At 35.6% G+C, this 21,189-nt stretch overlaps 1 protein-coding gene across 1 annotated transcript in view; it reads left to right on the forward strand.

Annotated features, from left to right (window-relative positions):
* lmbrd1 (LMBR1 domain containing 1) overlaps nucleotides 1–21,189 on the forward strand; it is a 116,473-nt gene continuing 95,284 nt past the window's right edge. Inside the window, exons 1-3 of the mRNA XM_073873602.1 lie at nucleotides 1–122; nucleotides 4,428–4,604; nucleotides 14,644–14,704. Coding sequence (XP_073729703.1) covers nucleotides 54–122; nucleotides 4,428–4,604; nucleotides 14,644–14,704 — 307 coding nt within the window. The 5' untranslated portion in view covers nucleotides 1–53. The remainder of the gene's footprint in view (nucleotides 123–4,427; nucleotides 4,605–14,643; nucleotides 14,705–21,189) is intronic.

The raw sequence follows: 21,189 nt of genomic DNA on the forward strand, positions 1-21,189 counted from the left end.
ATATCATCAGTCACGTGACGCGTGTCGTCACTGTTGCAGGAAGTGAAGCAGTCATGGCGACGCCAGTAGCGTTACTCACTGAATCTGTGCTCGGATGGTCGATTTTTACCATCGTTTTGCTGGTAAGATACAGAAACTGTCAATTATACTTTGCGTTTGTTATTGCGTTATTATTTACGCTTATATTGTGTTAGCTGTCACGCTGATCTGTGCTGATTTGCATACTGTTATGAGCACATATGACACACTGTCATTGCACATCTGTTTATCTGTCTGTCTTTCCATGATCATCTCTGTTTACTGTACAGTCGTGTTGGGTTTTAAGAAATCTTACGTTTATTAAAGCAAAAAATTACACCAGTTTATTGGTTGAATTGTTGATTTGTGTTATTGGTTTTATTCTTGTTTGTTTTATTGTGGTTATTGCTTATTTTAGCGGATTAATTACAAATATCTCATTATTGAGTCTAAATTTAGAGTTTATGAAAAATACACAATGAAATTAAACAAAAACGATTAATGGCAACCAGTCGTTTGCAGAATAAAAGTTTTTGTTTACTGTGTGTGTGTGTGTGTTTGTGTGTGTGTTATAATTATGTATATATAAATATACACATTCATGCATGTATACTATATGTATATGTGTATGTATATGCACATGTAAATATTTCTTAAATATATGCATGCATGCATGTGTGTTTATTTACAGTACACACACATACTGTATGATGTAAACAAAAACTTTTATTCTGCGAATGATTAGTTGCTATTAATCGTCATGCAGCCCAACAATATAATTCAGTTTGTTGTTAAGACAGTTTATTCTGCACTAGTTTAGTATGTAGAGACTGTTTTAAATAATCCAGTCGTGGTTTGTTTTCCACTGTGGTGCTTTTAATACTTTGCCATCCATTTGTCATACCACCCTTACGAAACTAACCATGGTTTAACTATAATAATTATAGTTGTTTATTTGTTGTAAAACCAAAGTATAACCACAAATTTGCAGTATGTCAATACAGTAACCATAGTTTAACCAAATATTTGTGGTAAAACTGTGGTAATGCAAATGACAGTCAATCCCAGTGGCTTTTTTCGAGGGTGCATGATTTGAAACTCGTCACAACATGTATTTAGCCTGTCATGTGTGTAGCTCATCATGTCAAAATATGTGTTTTTGGCATGTCATGTTTATGAGTATTTTGTGAATGTAACTTGTAAGCGTCTCTTTTATCATAAACGCATGTGCAGCAGGCTCGTATTTTGACAAGAAGCATGATGGACATGGTTCACATGAAGCAAGGAACATATATTTTGAAATGACAAGCAACACACATGGCACTCCAAACACAAATTTTGAATTCATGCCCCTCGGAAAAGAAGTCAACGGCCATCAATGATCAAACCACCAAAACACATGGTTACTGCTATTTATTATAATAAAACTTAACTTGGTTTTCATAAGGGCAGTGGTGTTGGCAGCGCTGTTTGAAAACAGTGAGCAGTTTAAGAGTGATGCTGGTGGATCAAAGTAAAAAAACAACAACTAAGATCTCCTTTTTATTGAACAGGTCAGGGTGCCTCATTTTAATGTGTTGGGTGTTTTGGTTTTACAAGAGCGGCTTTTCCGGTTATATAATGTGCTGAGTTCATCCTGATTTAAATGCAGAGCGTCGGGTCATTATCTGATCAAGAGTCTCATGTGCACGGGGCTTTTAATTGATCTGGTCTGAGAACAGCATCTTGTAATCACAGACTCATTCCAGCTGCCTCCTGAGAGCTAATACTGGATGTGTTTGGAATATGACCTTTCTTCCTCCGGAAAGTTCGACTCGTATCACTGTTTTTTTAATGAAATACAACATTATGGTTTGCAGAGATAACTTTCCCAGAGGTAGAGATTAGTTTTAAACAATACAGAGTCACATTTTGATTTCTTTAAATAACATCACACTTGTAAGCTGTCTTGAGCCTATAAGGCTTTTACTGAATGTTTGTGTTAAAAGACGGCCAACTGTCTGTCTAACATCTAACACAAATCTGCTTGAGACAGGAGATTAAAGCCTGATGTAATAAACATAAAAATTTTACAAAAAGACCATTTGCACATTTTAAGATTGATAAGACATTGTGGTTATATTTACATACAAGTTTATGTATTATTTTTATTGTACTCTGTCATTCTCATACTGTCTGTGCCATTGTTGAAAGTATTGTGATAAGAGCTGGACTTTAGTTGTTGTCTGCTTTATTATATATAAATATTTTGGTAAGTTATTCCTGACCATAAGAAACATATATGGGCAGTTTCTCTGGCAGGCCTTAAGACTAGTCCCAGACTTAAATGCATGTTTAAGATTTCTTAACTTAGCGTTTCCCAAACTGGGATTTGTGAACTCTGGTGGTTTGCGAGTAAATTACAGGGGTTTGTGAGTTGATGAAACACAATTAAATTATAAAATGTAAATAAATAATGTTAAAATTCAACAAAAAAAATGAATGTCATGAGTAGGGTTGCAAAGGGACGGAAAGTTTCTGTTAAATTTCCGGTAAATTTCAATGGGAACTTAATCTTGGGAATTTGGGAAATATTCCAAATTGGAAACTTAACGTGTATATATGGGAATTATTTAGAGAAATTACATATACAAACATAAATAAACATTTAGTTTGGTCATAAGCAAACATGCATGCAAGGTAACACACATTTTAAAGAATCCTGATAAGCCGTGGATTCATTTGATCAAAAAACTTTTAAAATCATTTTAATATGAATGAATTCTAAAGGATTTTTGATCAGATAAATGCTTGATGAGCATAAGAGACTCTTTCAAAAATATAGTAATTTGTCCAAACTTTTGGATGTTTTTTGGGGGGTATTTTTTAATTATCTCACCTACAGTAAACATTTTCTCAGTCAGTGTATCAGTGTGTCAATGTTATAATGTTGTCACACTTACACACAGCACAGGGATGTTTTAAACAAATGTATGTATGTGAATACATGCAAAGATTGACTTTTTCACATTATTTTGTGAGCAGGATTAATGAAATGATCTGTGCATGTTATGAATGAATGCAAGTACATGCAGGGGGTGTGGCCTAAATGGTCCTTTTTTCATTTTTTTTTTCATTTATTCATTTATTAAGCACTTTTACACAACTTGTGATTGAACAAAGTGCTGTACAAACACATAATCATAAAAGCATACATCAATAACATAAATAACAGTAAAATAAAATAAAACCCGTCAATTTGATAACCTAGAAATTCAAATACTATACCCTATTAGATGCTAAAGCTAGGAGGTATTCTTTATGCTTATGTTTAAAAGCAGTAAATGTACATTCCAATCTAATAGAAAGGGATAGATCATTCCAAAGTTTAGGAGCTATAGCTACAAAAGCTCGATCTACACTTCTCTGCTTTGTCCTTGGAGTCGATAAGACCAGCTGGTCAGCTGACCTCAAGGACCGTTTTGGTTCGTATTTCTTAATAAGATTTGCCAGGTACAACGGTGGTCCTTCAGTAAACAGCGTGCTTTGTGTAGAAATTGCATTAAATCTTGTAGTTTTAAACAAAATAATTAACTACACGTAAGTTCCATGTTTGAAATTCCCAGTTTATTTGGATATATTCCTGTTAATTCCCATATATTCTCGTTAATTCCCAATGAAAGTTTCCAGCCTTAAAAATTCCCAGAATTTTGCAACCCTAATCATGAGTTACATTACACAACACTACAATATAACAGAAAACTGAGAACTCGCACAAAATGGACTTTTGCGTTTAGATCCAATAACGTGTAATGATAACAATAATTATGTAAAATGTATTTTTTAAGTTAAGCATGCAAATGTGCTATTAAATGATTGAAATATTTACCTAAAACCTTAGGGGGTACTTCAAGTAAATAATTTAGGTCAAAAAAAAAAAAAAAAATTGAAAACTTGCCCATCTTAATATATATCATTGCCATTGTTTTGTCTTGAGATGTACACCACACCAGTAATGTTTTTGTAAGGCATGTTTATACAAACTACTTAAATGTCCTGATATAACTAAGGTCTAGTAGTCCTGCCTAAATCTAAACCCTGTCCTGGAAACTATCCCATATAGTCAGGTTAGGCGTGCTACAACTTTTGCCTTTTTATTGAATGTAACACATGTGATCCAGTCATTTATTGTGATTTACTCTTTTCTTCATAAAATCATGTAAAGAACATTTTGTGAAATATATCTTTGATATCTTTAATATTGAATGAGTAAGGTCATGTCAAAGATTGACATCAATGTGAAGTCAATGATTAAAATCAAACATTGATGCCTTCATCTCATGTCCTGCATTCAGGGTTAGACAAGGTCAGAAATTTCATTGAAATATTTTGATCCCATATTGTGTGTTTCTTTATCTCTGTATCTTTAGGTGATTTTGGCTTTCTGCTGGGTTTATATTCGGAAGTATCAGAGCCGGCAGGAGAGCGAGGTCATCTCCACCATCACAGCGATATGCGCTCTGGCCATTGCTCTCATCACATCGGCTCTTCTGCCTGTGGATATCTTTCTAGTGTCTTTTATGAAAACCCCCAATGGCACATACAAGGTATCTGTACCCTGCTCAGAAAGACTTTTATTAAACTTACTATGAGCCATGAATGTAGAGGACAAGCTGCTTACTGTACATAGATCAGTGTTATTGGAAAGGTTTAATTGAGCCCCGTGGCTCCATTATTAAAGGTGTGACAGATAAACTTGTTTCGCATTGTTTAACGACAAAATGAAATTCCCTCGGGTTAGTGTGCCGGATTCATAAGTTCATGTTTTTCTAAAGAAAATATGTTTTCAGATGTTCGTGTGAGGAACATTATAGCAAGAATATCATAGCCACCTTATAGCGATCCCATCAAATTCAAGATTTAATCAGTCTTGCACTACATTATTTGGTTGTTAAATATTTTGTTTAATTCAATATGACTCTGCTACTGTAGATTAAACATGAAATGGCCTTTACCATTAACTCATTTAACTTCCATAATGTGACAATGTTTTTTGACAAAGTAAAAACAGATTTTTAACAACAACTTTTTGCAGTTGATTGTGGAAAACAAACTAGTAGTGAGAGTTTAGTAAAGCATTACGTAGTAATTCATTACCATTTAAAGGGGACATATCATAAAAATCAGACTTTTTACATGTTTAAGTGCTATAATTGGGTCCCCAGAGCCTCTATCAACCTAGAAAATGTAATAAAGATCAACCCACCAACTTAGTTTTGGTAAACCATTCTCTGCAAGCATGTGAAAAAAATAGGTAATTGAAATTTGACTCCCCTTGTGATGTCAAAAGGGGATCTTATTATAATAATACTGTCCCTTAATCTGCACTATCCAACCATAGCACAGTTTTCTCACACCTACAAAGTGGCAATATTATCTTTATGGAAATTTTAGTTTTAACTTCACATATGTACTCTGGGGACACCAAAGATTTATTTGACATCTTAAAAAAGTCAGTAACAGTAGGGGTGGGTGATATGACCAAAATCACATATTACGATAGGATTAATTTTATATCATGATAACGATATGTATCACGGTAGAATTTTCTTTTTCTTTTAATAATGTCTTTATGTTCTTTTAAATCTTTGATGCTATAGACTTTTCATAATTCTCAAAAAAAAAAAAAAAAAAACCGTATACAAGCATAAAAAAAAAACTAAACTCAAGCACTCAAAGCTAAATTAATTAAGTTCCCCTTTATATCCAAATATACTTACGTGCGTTTACTTTTTCAGCTGTTTATTTTGTCTTAAGACCTAAATGGTTGTTTATCGTTTATAGGATTTTTGCGCAGAACTGTTGTTTGTGTTTCAATGTCTTAAAAACCCTTTGTTGTAAATCTGCGGTAGTTAAATACATGTTATGATTTTGTGACACGTGCACAGCAACTTGACATGGGTGCGTAACCTCGATAGAGACGATAGTCTGAAATCTCTACCGGTTGACAAATTTCTACAGGTTTATAATAGAGTGGGGAAAATAATTATTTGACACATCAGCACTTTTATCAGTAAGGGGATTTCTAAGTGGGCTATTGACACAAAATTCCCACCAGATGTAGCCATCAAGCCAAATATTGAATCAGGCATGAAAATCCCTCACCTTTCGGCGAAATTCGCCATTTTAAAGCCAAAAAAGGTGACCCACGTGAATCATGTAGATTCGATGAGAAAACATTTTTGGGGGGAGGGGGGGTATGCGCGCGTTGTTTGAAGATGCGCCCTTCGCCGTCGTCCAAACATGTGTCCCAGACATTAGATTTGTTTGAGTTCCTGCTGCGCTGCAAAAACCGACAGGCAGGCAGGTGACATCAAAGTATCACGAGAGTGAATCGAGAAGCCATAAGGAAGTCTGCTTTCGAGCGGCTCTCGCGCTACTGTGATGTCATCCGCATTTCTGTGTTTTTCGTCATACAAGCTTGTTAAAGATGCATAGAGCGATTGCCTTCGGGACGTAAAGTCAACACAAAACGCTGTAAAACTATCATTGTAGATTTCTAAGGCATCCACCAATTAAAACAACATATCTACACAGACTGTTGGATTATTGGGAGACTATAGTATGGTCAGATGACAGCAAAATTAAACTTTTGGAAGTCATTCTACACACCATGTTTGGAGAAGAAATGGCACTGCCCACCACCCCAAGAACACCATACCAACAGTTAAGTTTAGGGCCCAGTCAATCACCTGACCTAAATCCCATATAAAATCTATGGAGAGAACTGAAGATCAAAGTTCATAAAAGAGGCCCAAGGAACCTTCAAGATTTAAAGACCATTCGTGTGGAAGAATAGGCCAGAATCACTTCTGAGCAATGCAGACGACTGGTCTCTCTGTACAAGAGGCGTCTAGAAGCTGTAATCACTAACAAAGGCTTTTCTACAAAGTATTATATAAAGTGTGTTCAATACTTAATCCCTGTGTCATTTCACTTTATTTATTATGACTCAACTTGTATACTTAAATGTTCGGATTTCTTTGTATGAATTCAACTTTTGGCTTGATGGCTACAATTTGGCTTAATTTTGTGTCAATAGCCCACTTAGAAATCCCCTTACTGATAAAAATGCTGATGTGTCAAATACTTATTTTTGCCCGTTGTATCTACCGGTTTATTGCCCACCCCTATATAGTATATCCTAATGATGCGTACACACCAAACGCAAAACGTTGTGTTCCTCACTCAAGATTACTCACGGGATATAACTTTGTGTCATGCTAATTTTTCACTTGAGTTAAATATTGTCAACTTGTGCAAAGATGCGTTTTAGTGTATACGTTCACACCAGACGCGAATGAAGCGAATACATTGTGCTATTGCAAGCGTTTGATGTGTATGCCAAACTCTCTTTGGCTATGATTTAAAAGCAACATCCCATGATGTCTACATAAATTCATCTTAGCAGAGTAGTGTCGGATAATGCAACCCATTTTTATTAATGTAGGCTCCACTTAAGTTTCTGCTTGAATAATGTTTCAGTATATAAAACCCTTAAGTAACATTAGCTTGAAGACAATTAGATTATTTCTTTGATATTGTGTGTTTTGTGAGATGCTGTACAGTGGGCTTATATTTATGATGAAGTCTTGCATTTGACCCCAACCATTCATGCGATTTTGACCGTAACATTCTGTCTTATTTTAAATTTAAAATGATGGTGGTCTTACTGTTGCTGGTATACTATTACGGTTAGGACACATCAGTGATTCTCGTACCAAAACATAGCAATTAGATTTGAAGTATGAGGAAGAATGTTAGAATTCCCCCCTGACTTCTCTATAATGAGCCAAAGAAATCAATACTGTACTTCAGGTTTGCATTTATAATCTGAATTAAGCAGATCTCTTCTTAACTCTGATACTCAAGTGGTTTAATAAGACACTGCTTACTATGGCTGTGGAATGGTATATTTAATAAAACCATGGACTCAACATTCTTATGTATAATGAAATGTTAAACTTGGTAATATTTATCAGTCTTTTCAACTAGAAAATAACAAAATGTTCCTCCGCTAACATGAGCTCTGTATAGAGTAAATTATTAGTCATGTTAACTAGCATTTTCATAAAAATCATTATTTTCATATATGAAGTGCATCTGACTTTCTATCAGACTCTTTTCAACTTAATAGAATTGTATTTATTTAGCCAACCTGATCTCACTGTTAATACGTTATGTTCAAAAACATAAAACTTATTTTTTGTAGGTTTTAATAGATTTTGAAGTGTACAATGTAGATGTATTTGCAACATTTAATTGTAGCATTTACATATAATGTCATACCATAAAGATTGCTGTATAATTTCCCTTTAAACGTTTTATCTATAATGTAACCACCCAAACCCTTTGTATACCAAAAAATTTTAAATATAATATATTCTTTTTATATTGTGCAATGTAATGAACAGAAATGTTTAGAAAATATTTGTAAGAATATAGCACTTAAAAAGATTTTTTAAGCCACTAATACAGTCCTGCCCAAAGCTGTTTATTAAATTCATTTACTGTTAGAAATAAAACAGACAGACAGACAAGTGTACTCACAATAGCTTATTTATTGTAAAATTTCAAAAGCAGAACTCAAAGTAAATGATGATGTGCTGCAGTCGCGGTCCTATCTGGAGTTTATGAAGTACATAGAAATATTATTAATCCACCAGAACGTTAATCCAGCTTCTCTCTGTCATTTCAAATTTCAAAAGTTTTTTTATTAATGCTTCAAAACATTTAACAAAAGAGACAGAATACACAAAAAACCTCTACAGGAATGAAAACATACAGATTATAAATGTAAAGTTTCACGAATAAAATACGATAACAGAAAGAAAAAATAAGTATGATAAAATAATAAAAATAAAAAAAATAAAAAAAAATATATAAAAAATTAACAAGTTAACATAGGAAAACATTATGCATCAGTGGTAATACAGAAAAAGTCATCATAATGTTTCAAAAATCTTTCATTTTTCTTGTTTTAACAAATTTAAGGGATTTTAGAAATGTTTCAATTTCGATTAGGAAATGTGGAAAGTTAAGCTGTGATTTAGAGAAATTTTTGTTTGTGAATAATTTTTTTCCAAATACAAATTTCAAAAGGAAATCGACTGAAAGACGGCAATTTCACAAATCTGTGACGTAACTTGCAAGAGCCAATGAGCGTTTGATATCACTGCCGTAAAGCAATGCGTTGTTAAGCTTCTTGAGGCGCAATATTTATATTAAATTCATAACGAATGCGAGATTTGACGTTTACAGTCACCGATGAGAACTGGGATCAAGATCGACGGATAAAGGGCTAAATTTGAATCTGTTCATCGCAATCGTATGAATTTTAAAGATGTGGATTACAGCGAATTAATCAAATTAACATGTTTTGTGAATTTATGTTGTGTTTTGGTTTAATTATTTTTGCATAGGAGAAAACATCTTTTGTGTCATCAGAAACTAACTAAGGGCCCTATTTTAACGATCTAAGCGCATTGTCTAAAGCGCACAGCGCAACGTCTAAATGGGCGTGTCCGAATCCACTTTTGCTAATTTAACGACGGGAAAAATCGTTTTTGCGCCGAGCGCATGGTCGAAAAGGGTAGGTCCTATTGTAATGGGAGTATTTTGGGCGTAACGTGCAGTAAACCAATGAGAGTCACAGCTCTCATTCCCTTTAAAAGCAAGTTGCGCTGGCGCTATGTCTAATCCCTATTTAGATGACGGACTTTGTAAACTGAAAAACTAAGCGCAGGAAGAAGATCCCCAGTTTAAGATTAATGTTAAATAATTGTGTTGTTTTTCCCTTATATTGAAATTGTTATTTTTTTATTAAAACCTTTAAAACCCGTTTTCTTTTACTCATGGAAGTAAAAAGCAAGCTTGTAATTGCTTTAAATGTATGGCTATCCAATATCATCAAAAAATAATTTACAAGTATGTAAGATAAGGTTTGTACTCTAAAAATACTTTATTTGTAACAAACAGGAGATAAAGAAATTACAAACGGCTCTCCTCACGTTTCAGCACTTTGGACAGCGTTTTTTTAAGCAAAGAGTTTTTTTAAGCATTACTTACAAATGTTTCTCATCTCACCATATCCACAGGTACATAATATACAATAAATCCGTGAGGTAGCATTAAAAAAAAAAACATTTAAAAACAGACGCATTTGTTTAAAGCAAAGCATTTATTTACTTATCAGGCTGCAGGTGAAGCAGCTCTTTGCGCCTTCTAACGTCTCATAATCAGTCCTCATTTATAAATATGTCCAAGAGACTCAATAATAATCTCTTAAATTCAATCCTTTAATCTTTCATATTTAAAAGCATTTTTGTGCTGCTGCGCATTTATGTACTTTGTGATAAGCAAACCCGCGTTGTCCTCCCGTTTATAGGCGCATATTACTAATGCGCTCTTTAAATAACATTAAACATATTGCGCCATTGACTTTAGACTTTAGAGCAGGTTTTTGTTGGTCAATGGCGTAGTCTATTTTAGTTGCCTCAAAATAGCAACGCGCCAACAATGCGCCTGAACACACCTCGTTTTTCAGACCAGAACGCCCATGGGCGCAAAGGGGGCGCAAATGCATTTGCTATTTAAACAACGCGGCGCTAAACGTGAAAATTAGGGTGGAAACTAGCGAAAGACACTTGCGTCGCGCATTGCGCTGCATTGCGCCGGGTGTAAGATAGAGCCCTAAATCTTGCACCAAGATGAAATGATTACAGAAATGTTTTGCATTTTAAGGTTTTAAAGTGTAGTGTTGTTTAATATTGTGTAATTCTTTGAAAGTCATGAACATTTCATATTCAACTGTCTTAAATAAATAAGTCATTAGTATGATTAAAGAAACGCCAACGCCTGTGATTTTAATAAAGCTGTTAATACATAAATAATGAATGTATTAGTCCTGTCAAGACGTCGATATAATACGTTTCAGTGTGTATGAAAATGTAAGTAAATGTAAGTGTACTAACAAGATCGTCGGTCAGGTTAATTAGATCTTTAATGAAACTACAGATAGTTTTGTCCCGCATGTTCTCGCACCACTTTAAAATTCATAGATTGATTTGTATCTACTTTTATAGCATTTTGGAAAATGTAAATATCTATTTTTGTTTACATAATGTGTGTATATCACATATCTTTATAGTGGGTTCACAAGCTATATGTAATTTTAATGGCGTGACATTTTGAGTGTCCACAGCTACGTTTGCCCTTCTTAAAGGGCACAGGACCATATTTACTATAACCATGCAGCAGAAGTTGACAAAATACAAAGCATCAACGGTGGGAAAATGCGGTTTGAAAATCTGTATGAAGATTTACGCTGCATACTAAATTGAGCAGACAACTGTTTTTGTTGTTGTGGGAGTTTGAATTGGAAGGAGCCGTCAAGTCTTTGGAAAACACACAAGATTATGGCAGCGATCTTCTTGGCTTTCGCCCACTGGTAATCTGTTTTTCTGATGTGACGGTCAGATGTATCTCGTCCTACAGCTGAGTAAGCTGGCTTAATGGGCGAAGGAACCTTCCCGACTCGACATCTCCTTAATTCAGCTCATGCACGTACGACTCTATACGTTTATTCGCTCTAAAGAGATTACGGCAAACATTGACAGTCCCGGGTTCAGGTAATGAGGATGCATTCTCATACGCTTAACTTGCCTGATAAACAGTTGGTAAATCGGGCCTGTTTTGCTTCACAGATCTTTATTATTCTTCGAGCTGTGTTTGGAAAGCAACGAAGCCGATCAGGTTAAATTAAGTGATGGAGTGTAGACATTTAAGCCGAGCAAAAGTGTGAACCATTGTACTAACAAAATATTAAGCCAAGTGACATATATTTTTAAATAAACAAAGCATGTACACTTTGCAAACTATGCATTTTACCAAAAATGTTTGTTGAGATTTATAGTCATTCAGCTTTACTGACAAGAAGTATTTGGACGATTTTGAAACATTAGTGGAATATTATTCTTTGTTAATGTAAACATTATGGTTTTTTAGACAGGGCTTAAGCATAAACCCAGACTAAAATGCATGTCTGTGCGGTTTTAAAGGGGTCATATTACATTGTGAAAAATAACTTTGTGTGTATTTGGTGTAATGCAAAGTGTTTATGCTGTTTATACTTAACCTCCTAAGACCCGAGCTTTCGTTTGCCTTTTTTTTTTCAGATTTCTACTAGCTATTTTGGGGTTAGGAAGAAACAATAAATATAATAATCAAATATTTTTTTAACATAAAACAGTGTATTTGTCCATGTTTGTGTACGACAGGTTCCAGTTACACAGAATTAAATATTATGGTGCAAACAACAAAAAATGTGATGTCCGCGTATGTGGACATCTAGGTTTTAGGAGGTTAAAGGTGCTGTAGAATGTAAAACTGTATTTATGTAGGCATAGATGAATAATAAGAGTTGTGTACATGGTAATGACATATCATGAGCCTTAAACACGATTGTTTCCTCCTTCTTATGTAAATCTCATGCATGTAAAAGACCGCTGGGAAACAGACCAATCACTAGGGCTGTCACAATGATTAAATAATCATCTCATCGCAATTGTTTGACCTCACCGCAATGATTGCACATCTCTCTAAAAACACAAGGGGGAGCTGCAGCGCCTGTATAAACAAGACAGTATCAGATTACTTTTAAATATGTATTATGTGTATTAATATTTACTTGCAAAAGATTTCATTTAAATCACAACAATCTGGGTAATGTAAAATGTATAAGAATTAAATTTCAAAGCAATAAACAGGAAATTAATCGTCATAATCATCACAATTTAACAAACAATTAACCGTCAGCCAAATTTCATAATTGTGACAGCCCTACCAATCACAGCATAACACAAACTATGACGTTACAGTCGAGATGTACGCCCCAACATTAAATTAAACATTACAATGTTGTTACAATGCTAAAAACAAAGTTGTGACTGCTGAGTTAGCGCTATATGCTAGTTATGCTATGTGTTAGTGTTTAGGCTGAAGTTCTACTATTGACGTTACAGTTACGTTTTGCAGGTCCATACTGAAAAAAACACACAAACTTACAACTCAGAAACGTCCATTAACAATCTCCAAACAATTGATTATTCCTCAAAATCTAATACAGACTCAAACATAAGGACATGAAGGAGCTGCTCTGAGAAACAGCCAATCAGAGCAGAGCTCAACATTATTATTCATGACCCTTTCAAATAAGGGAATAGACCATTTTATTCTAAAGACAAATCCTAGGGTTGTAAATGGAAATGAAAAACTGACTCTGGATCATTTTTGCACTTAATAAAAAACCACAATCCTTCTATGTAGACATCAGTGAACAATTTACTGTACATTACTATTGCTCCTCTATGCCGTGCCTTTTTAAAAATTCTCATTGTTTTGAAAAGCATGGTGCGCTCTGATTGGCCAGCTTTCCAGTGCGTTATGATTGGTCAAAAACCTCAAGTGTGTGACAGAAATGTTTCGCCCCTTATCATATTTGGAATATCAGCTCCCAAAGCACAGTGTCTCCACAACATGGTGACAGCATGTTGAATGTCTTTTTGGGTTTGATACTTTAAGCTTTGCGAGTCAGTTTCCCGGACAGATCTTATCCTAGTCCCAGACTAAAATGCATGTTTGAAAACACCTTTGCACTGACTGACGTATCTTAACATATATGCCATTGTTTTGTTTTAAGATGCACACCAGTATTGTTCTTTGTAAGATTTTTTGTAAAACTACTTAAATGTCCTAATATAAGTAAGGCCTAGTCCTGGATTAATCTAAACAATGTCTGGGAAACTGACCCTACGACTTTAAGGATTTTCCATATTCACAGACAGGTTTTAACACTCCAAAGACAAACATGAAATCTTAAATATATCTCTGACATTGTTTTGTCTGAAGATAGACATCTGTAATGTTTTTTGTAAAGCGTGTAAAACTTCTTAAATGTCCTAACATAACCAAGGCCTAGTCCTGGCTTAATCTAAACCATGTCTGTGAAAAAATCCTGTCATGAAAATGTATTCTTTAAAATATGTGGCTCATTATGCATTTATATCTAATCTTATATCTTTATATGCAAGGGCCGAAAGCAAACATCACATTAGTTTAAACCATTAGCTGAATGATGTTTTTCTAGTGTTTGTGTATATGATGAAATAGAGAGTTATGAATTCAGGATGGAGTTTATCTAGAAAGAAGAAAGCGTGAGAGAGAGATTTAGTGCAGCGAGGCAGACAGCAATTCTCCGTGGCATTTGAATCTGTGGGAACCTGTGAGTCATCGGTGTGTCAGGTCACGTTTTTGATGAAATCTCTGACACATTGGGAATAAATAAAAGAAACACGGTGTACTTGGATAGAGCCACTTCTTTGTATTACCACTGTCCCATGGTACCATTTGAAGTAGTGTTATAAAAGTCCTGTTTTTTATAGCTCCATAGTACAAAATAGCGCTATTGGTGGGTCATATTTTGATCTTTTGAGTCAGATGTCTTACATTGTGTTATTTGTGTCTCTTTCTGTGAGCTGGATCTAATGTGATAAGAATAAATGTATGACAATGTTTTTTTCTATGAAGGACTGGGCGGCAAACAACGAAACCAGACAGCAGATTGAAAATACAGTTTTGTATGGCTACTACAGTAAGTACTAGATTTTACATTTTGTGATATGTAAAATTTTGCACAGAACAAGTCATTATTTAGTTGTAATTTACATCTGCATTTGGGGGACGCTTTTATACAAAGTGACTTAAACACTATTCGGACGGGATTAGTTTTATGGGGATAGATGAAGTAGAGCAACTTTACCACCGGGCATCTGTAATAATGGCCAAGTCACACGGGATTAAAACATTTTAGTAAAACAATGAGAAGTAGGAGGGCTCAATTATGCAGTGCCATCACCTCCTTTTTATATAATATGTCACCAAAAATATCAAAAATTATATGTGGTGTCTAATTCTTTTTTTGATTGACAGTGTATATATAACATACACACACCATATTTTTCGGTCTATAAGACACGTTTTTTTCCATAACTTGGCTGGTGCTGCATCTTACAGTCAGGTGCGCCTTGTAAGTAAGTATAGATTAATTTTGACATTTATGAGGCAAAAGACATCATTACTGTCTACAGCCGCGAGAGTCCATTATATGCTGCTTCTGTATTTATGTAATTAAATGGATTCAGTGATGTAGAATGACGAGTATGCGAACTTCACGCTAGTTGGCTTGTTCGGTTAATTTATCCTCTTCAGCCTTCCAAGTAAGTTCTGTATGTTATGGTTTATCCTTTAAACAACTGATAATATTACTTTAGCGTACAGACATCTATTCAGCCTGCTGTTCTGTCTGCTATTGTTTAGTTGAATAACTCGCCTTTCCAGATTAAATGTCTGTTCTTCGGCTTGGATTTTGTGAAATCATTTTCTAAATAAACGCAACGTACTGTGACTTATATATGTTATTTCGTCTTAATGACGCATTTTTAAATAATGCGGCTTATAGTCCGGAAAGTACAATACACATACACGTGCATTATACATTACATAACAGTAATACTATTAGATTGCACTGCGCAAACCGACTTTAGTATTTTTGTCTTGTTTTCAGTACAAATATCTAAAAAGTCTTAAAGCAAGATGTATTTTCTTAATGAGCAAAATGACCCAAGAAAATAAGTCTAGTCTTTAGGCAAAAAAACATAAATTTTAAGTGAATTTTTGCTTAAAATTTTTGAAATCAAGACAAAAATATAAGAAAGTAATTTTGCAGTGCAGGTTTAGTATTACCTGACGTTATTTCTACAACCCTTTTACAGAAGTTAAAAGTCACCGTAATGGTTACTGACATGGAGCTTTGGGACGGGACTAAAATCACTGAGAAGCTCTGATAAATTGCTTTACCCCACCTCTCTATGTAAAACTAATCCCGTCTGAATAGGGCTTTACAATGTTTACATTTTATCGGTACTGTATGTGTTTTTCTCAAACCCAGGACCTTTTGCTCTGCTAATGCAATGCTTTACCAGTTGAGCTACAGGAACACTGTACCGTAGCTGCTGGGAATATGAAATGAAAAACATTTGCTCTTTACACACAGGATTCAAGTTTTCCTGCTCTGACTTTTAATGTTTGAGGTTTCTGATGTCAGAAATCCGAGAGATTTTGCAGCTTCATTTTAATACTTTTTCCTCTTTATTTGCAAAAGTTTTCAAAGTTGCAGTATGATGATCTTTTATCCATGCACTGTCTGAAAAAAGGTCATACAATGGTCCCAAGCTGTCACTTCGGCAGTACCCTTTAAAAAAGTCCTAATATGTACAATTTGGGTACATGTATATGTGTACACAATATGTACCTTTAAGTAACTAATATGACCTCTTTAGGTGCAAAGGTATATTTTTTGAAAGTGCACTGCCTAGGGACCATTTTTCCTGACAGTGTAGAACATTTGATGTAAGACGTCTCCGAGCTTGAGATGACAAATGCAGTAAATTCAATTTCCCTACCTTGCATTTTACAGAATATTCCATTTATATTTTCTTTATCATCCGCTGACCTCACTGTTTGCATTGCATTGTGGGAAGCAGCACAATCCAGTCCACCGCTCAGTGTTAATGTCCATTGCCTCGGGTTATAAATTGCGGTGTGCACGTGATTTGACATCAGTCCACAAAGCTGGTAGTTAAGTCACAGGGTGGTTTTATTTGTGCGGTACCTTCTTGGTGAAATTAAGCTAAAGTGAGTGCAGTTTTCAGGAGAATAAATCTCTTGTCTGCGAGAGTAAAGAACCGCATTAGTCATCTGACCTTTCTATGAACGAGGTCAGAAAGTCTGCTGAACACGGACACGGTTGTCTGTAATGAACATCTTTCATTACATCTTTTACTGACTATTGACTGTTAAATATATCTCAATGACACACACACAAGCCTAAATAAGTCCTCCATTGCTTTCACTTTAAGTATTGTCCTTTAGCATTAGAAGCTGGGACAAGGTTGAGTTGCCTGATGCTCCGCCGAACAGGCCGGCAGTAGTGGGACGACATCTCTTCTGTTGAGCAGTGCCAAATGCATGAGAGACGAGCTGTCGACAAATACAAACCGACCAATCAAAAAGCCTCAGTTTCATCGTCAGAAATACATCAGAAGATGAATGATGACAGGGCAGGTAGGCACCTCGTAAATCCCTCGTCCAGCTGTCAGGCTTGAGGTGTCCAAGAACATAAAAATATGATCTTGTGCTCAAAATTGAGTTGTGTGGCGGATATGAAGAAATTCTGTGGCTATAAAACTTCAAGAGAACTTTTGAACTGTGACAGAAGACAAGGCAAGGAAAATAGTTATGCACATAAAATGTAGGTTATGATATTATTAGTCATGCAATCTGAGGTGTGTTAGTAGTTAGTCAGATATGTGATTTTCTCCTGATAAAATGAATGAAAAAGATCTTTTATTGAAAAAGGGGACACACATTATATATTGTGTATAGTAGGGTTAGTCAACTGGTGGCCCAAGGGCCAAATGCGGCCCTCCAATATCTTTATCTGGCCCACCGGTCATCTTTGTCTGATTTAAAATCAGTGTTGTTACTTTAAAGCCACCTTTCCAATGTACATGACAAATGACGGCTTAAAAACCGTGAGTCGGAAAGGGGCTGCGTGGGGTATCAACCATCTGCGGGTGCGTCATTTCAGATCCAATCTGAGCTTTGGATGCATTAAAAAAAACCTTGATTATTTTTATAAACAACTTAATTTTTTTTAACTTTATCAGTAACACTTGAATCCTTTAAAAATGATTGGTTACTGAGAAGTAAATTATTAAGTAGTAATATATTCGTAGATTGAAGACTCTTGCGCTGGGGGCTTCTTTACCAAGTTGGCACAGATTTACGATAAAACAGAAATTTATGACTGCCACTAGGGGGCGAACTCAGACAGTCGTGTCCAAATGTAGTGTACAATGGAAAGGCGGTTTAGCCGATATATCTTTAAAATATTAAAACAGAAAACATGCAGTGCAATTTTAGTCATTAAGAGAAGTCTGGCTATATGTTGTGAATACTTAATATGTAACAATTTATGAAAGTTAAACAGTTATAAACAAAAACAGTTTAAGAGCTCTGCATTACAGTCTGCATTACAAAAATACATGTTTACGTGTTGATTATTTGCACTTATTTACACTTTGTTATGCAATGATCATAGTTGAACTATGTTAAACTTGCAATGTTAAACTGCAGTTGTATTTAAAATATTAAAAAAGAAAATATGAGTTTTCGGTAATTACTGGTGTGTGCATGTGCATGTATTTTTAAATACATGACCTAAGAAACATAGGTTTTAACAATAATAATAATAATAATAATAATAATAATAATAATAATAATAATATATTTAAAAGCAAAAATGTATAAAAAGTTTGAAAAAAAAGTATAAAAAGTAAAAGTTTGGCATCATATTTTTTTTATCTGGCCTTCGAAGAAAAGTTGAAGACCCCTTGTGTATAGGGAACAGATTATCATAGCTGTCTTTAGGGCCCTTTCAGAAAGACACCTTTGCATCTAAAGAGTTCATATTTGTAGCTCAGAGGTACATGTTGGTAACATATTTAATATCAATATGTCATTTCATGTTGCATTTTCCTTAATCAGTAGGTGTAGGTTATAGGATCATGCTAAATTTCTGAGGCTGCCAGCAAATAATGGCAGGTTGTCTTTAATCGCCGTCTTTAAATCTTTCAGTGTACATCGAAGGACTGCTGTTTAGGAGGTACGATCATTCAAATCGTCACTGAATGTTTTACGATGGCCATCTTTTGTCTGGGACAGCCGGAAAGCCGTGCAGCGTGAACCGGGCTTAATAGGTGTAAATATTCTTCTGTGATTGATAACGATAAGTTAACCATGTGCCTGCTGCTAATTCTGCACTTTGCTGTAATATTCTGCACCTGTTCATGAGACTGAACTCAACCTCTTTAATAATGAAATAAAATAGATTGCTAAGATGCTGCTCGTACACAGCAATAAAAATGGTATTATTAAGATTAATTTCACGCTGCACCTGTTCAGATTGTCCCTTTAAACCTACAACAGCCACACCAGTCAGTGTTGTACTTTAATCACACTGTGCTTATGAACTTCTTCTCGCTTTATTTTCCATGATGTATCCGTATTCCCTTTGCTGTGGCATCCATACCGGGTCTTATCCTTTCATTTTAAGGCTTTTAAAAGATCAGGGGGTGCACCCTGCTGTCCACGCTTGAAGAAGCACAGCGGCTCCATATCTGTACTTCTGTAAGACATAAACTCAAATGCAACATTAAAAATCTCCCTGATGTGTCGTGCGGTCTCTCACGCAGGCTTCATGCGTGTAAGTGGGCTAGACAGATGGAGAACAGGGTTTCCGGCACGTTGAGAAGACTGTCGTCCGATCACGTGTGAGATTATGAGAAACTCAGCCCTGTCTGCAAAGCGATCCATTAACCGGAAAAATGGTTGTAGGCTACAAATACGTCCGTGTGGAAAGGAGTTTGAGTTGTTGCAGTCATGCTTGCATAATCCATTGCTCTTTCATTCTCATGTATTTACATATTCAGCGCGCTACTCCCACCGACAGCGCAGGGTTTTATTCTGCGGAGATTAACTGTTTGCTTTTGTACTCCCGCTGTTTGTCTTTCTTTTTTATTTGCTCTCGTCCTGTTGCAGTCGTAGGGAGGGTTTTGTAAGGGAACAATCTCAAGCCAAGCACGAGGAGCAGAAACAAACTTCATTCCTTTGAGAAAGTGTAGCGTCAACACCTCTCAAAAGCTCATCCAGGAAAGTGCCTTTGTTCATAGAGAAAAAACACACAGTTTGCTGCTTTTCTACCAGGAGCTATTAACACTCAACCAGCTTTGGGTATTTGCATTACAATCACCTGCTGCAGCGAAATCTAACAGTAATTAATAGATGGCCCTCAATCAACAGCCGCATCCCGCAAACCTCCCCGCAGTCACTCATGCGCAGGTCATTATACTGCCATTACGGTGTGTAGATGATGCCGTTTTCTCAACGGATATAACCGCAGTGGATTCAAAATGGTATTATCCTGCCTTTTCCCTCCTCTTGGTGGCATTTTCGCTCTGCTGCAGATCTTGAATTAGTCGCATTGATTGCATCCCCCCCCCTTTATCTCTGCATCATGTGCAGAAGAGATTTCCCAGCAGCCTGTAGGTGGAGATCAAGCTCCATCTATCACAGCAAAGCAGAATCCAATATAAGCGTGGAGACTGTCAGGTCAGACCCTTAAAGGCGTTTTTACAAAGCAGAATTTGAGATCACCGCCCGCAAACCAAATAATTGCAGCGCTGACTGTCGTCGCTTTTGTCATGAAGGAGGAAGTGAAGTCTTTCTTTTGAAGCAGCTTGGCTCCAGAGACATTTATTTGTAAATGACTTGTGATTATTTTATTATGTGTTTCCTTTCTCAAACATGCTTATCACGCCTGACGGTTGATGAAGTCAGGTGTATTTGTTAGAGGCGTAATTCGTATGGCAACGTGAAGCCCTCTCAGCATCCACTGACTTGCTTAACAGCCTCTTCAAGAGCTCTTCGCTTGTTACAGCCGCTCGCTTTTAATCAAACTCTGCAGCGCTGCGTTAAACCAAAAATGGTTTGGTGCTTTGTGTATGACAACACTTTAGCTGTAATCATGTGACGGCACTCAGGCCCTCGAAAAGCTTGCTTCATTTTGCAAATCTGACAGTAAACTTTGTAAACCTCAGCTTAAGCCTGGAGTAGCAGTAGATAAATTGCACGTTTTCCATAAATGTCCAAAACAGGTCTCTTCCTGATTTTTCATCAAGCATAATCTCTCTTGAAGTGTAATATCATGCTCATTTTGTGCACTTCAACGCTACAGAGTTGCACAAGGTCCTAGAGAGCAACAGGATCCTGAATCCTTTAAATAAATCATGAAGTTTATTGTATTGCTGTATTATTTTTTGTATTTTCTTGATATGAAGAACTGCATATGCATGAGTTTTATGCCAAACGTGCATGCAAGTTTGCACTTTTTTTTAAATCTGCATAGAATAAAACTACAAAATAGCAAATTTGTCTCCAACAATAAATGTTTAA

Source organism: Misgurnus anguillicaudatus, chromosome 11 (assembly GCF_027580225.2).
Source record: "Misgurnus anguillicaudatus chromosome 11, ASM2758022v2, whole genome shotgun sequence".
NCBI classification, from domain to species: Eukaryota; Metazoa; Chordata; class Actinopteri; order Cypriniformes; family Cobitidae; genus Misgurnus; species Misgurnus anguillicaudatus.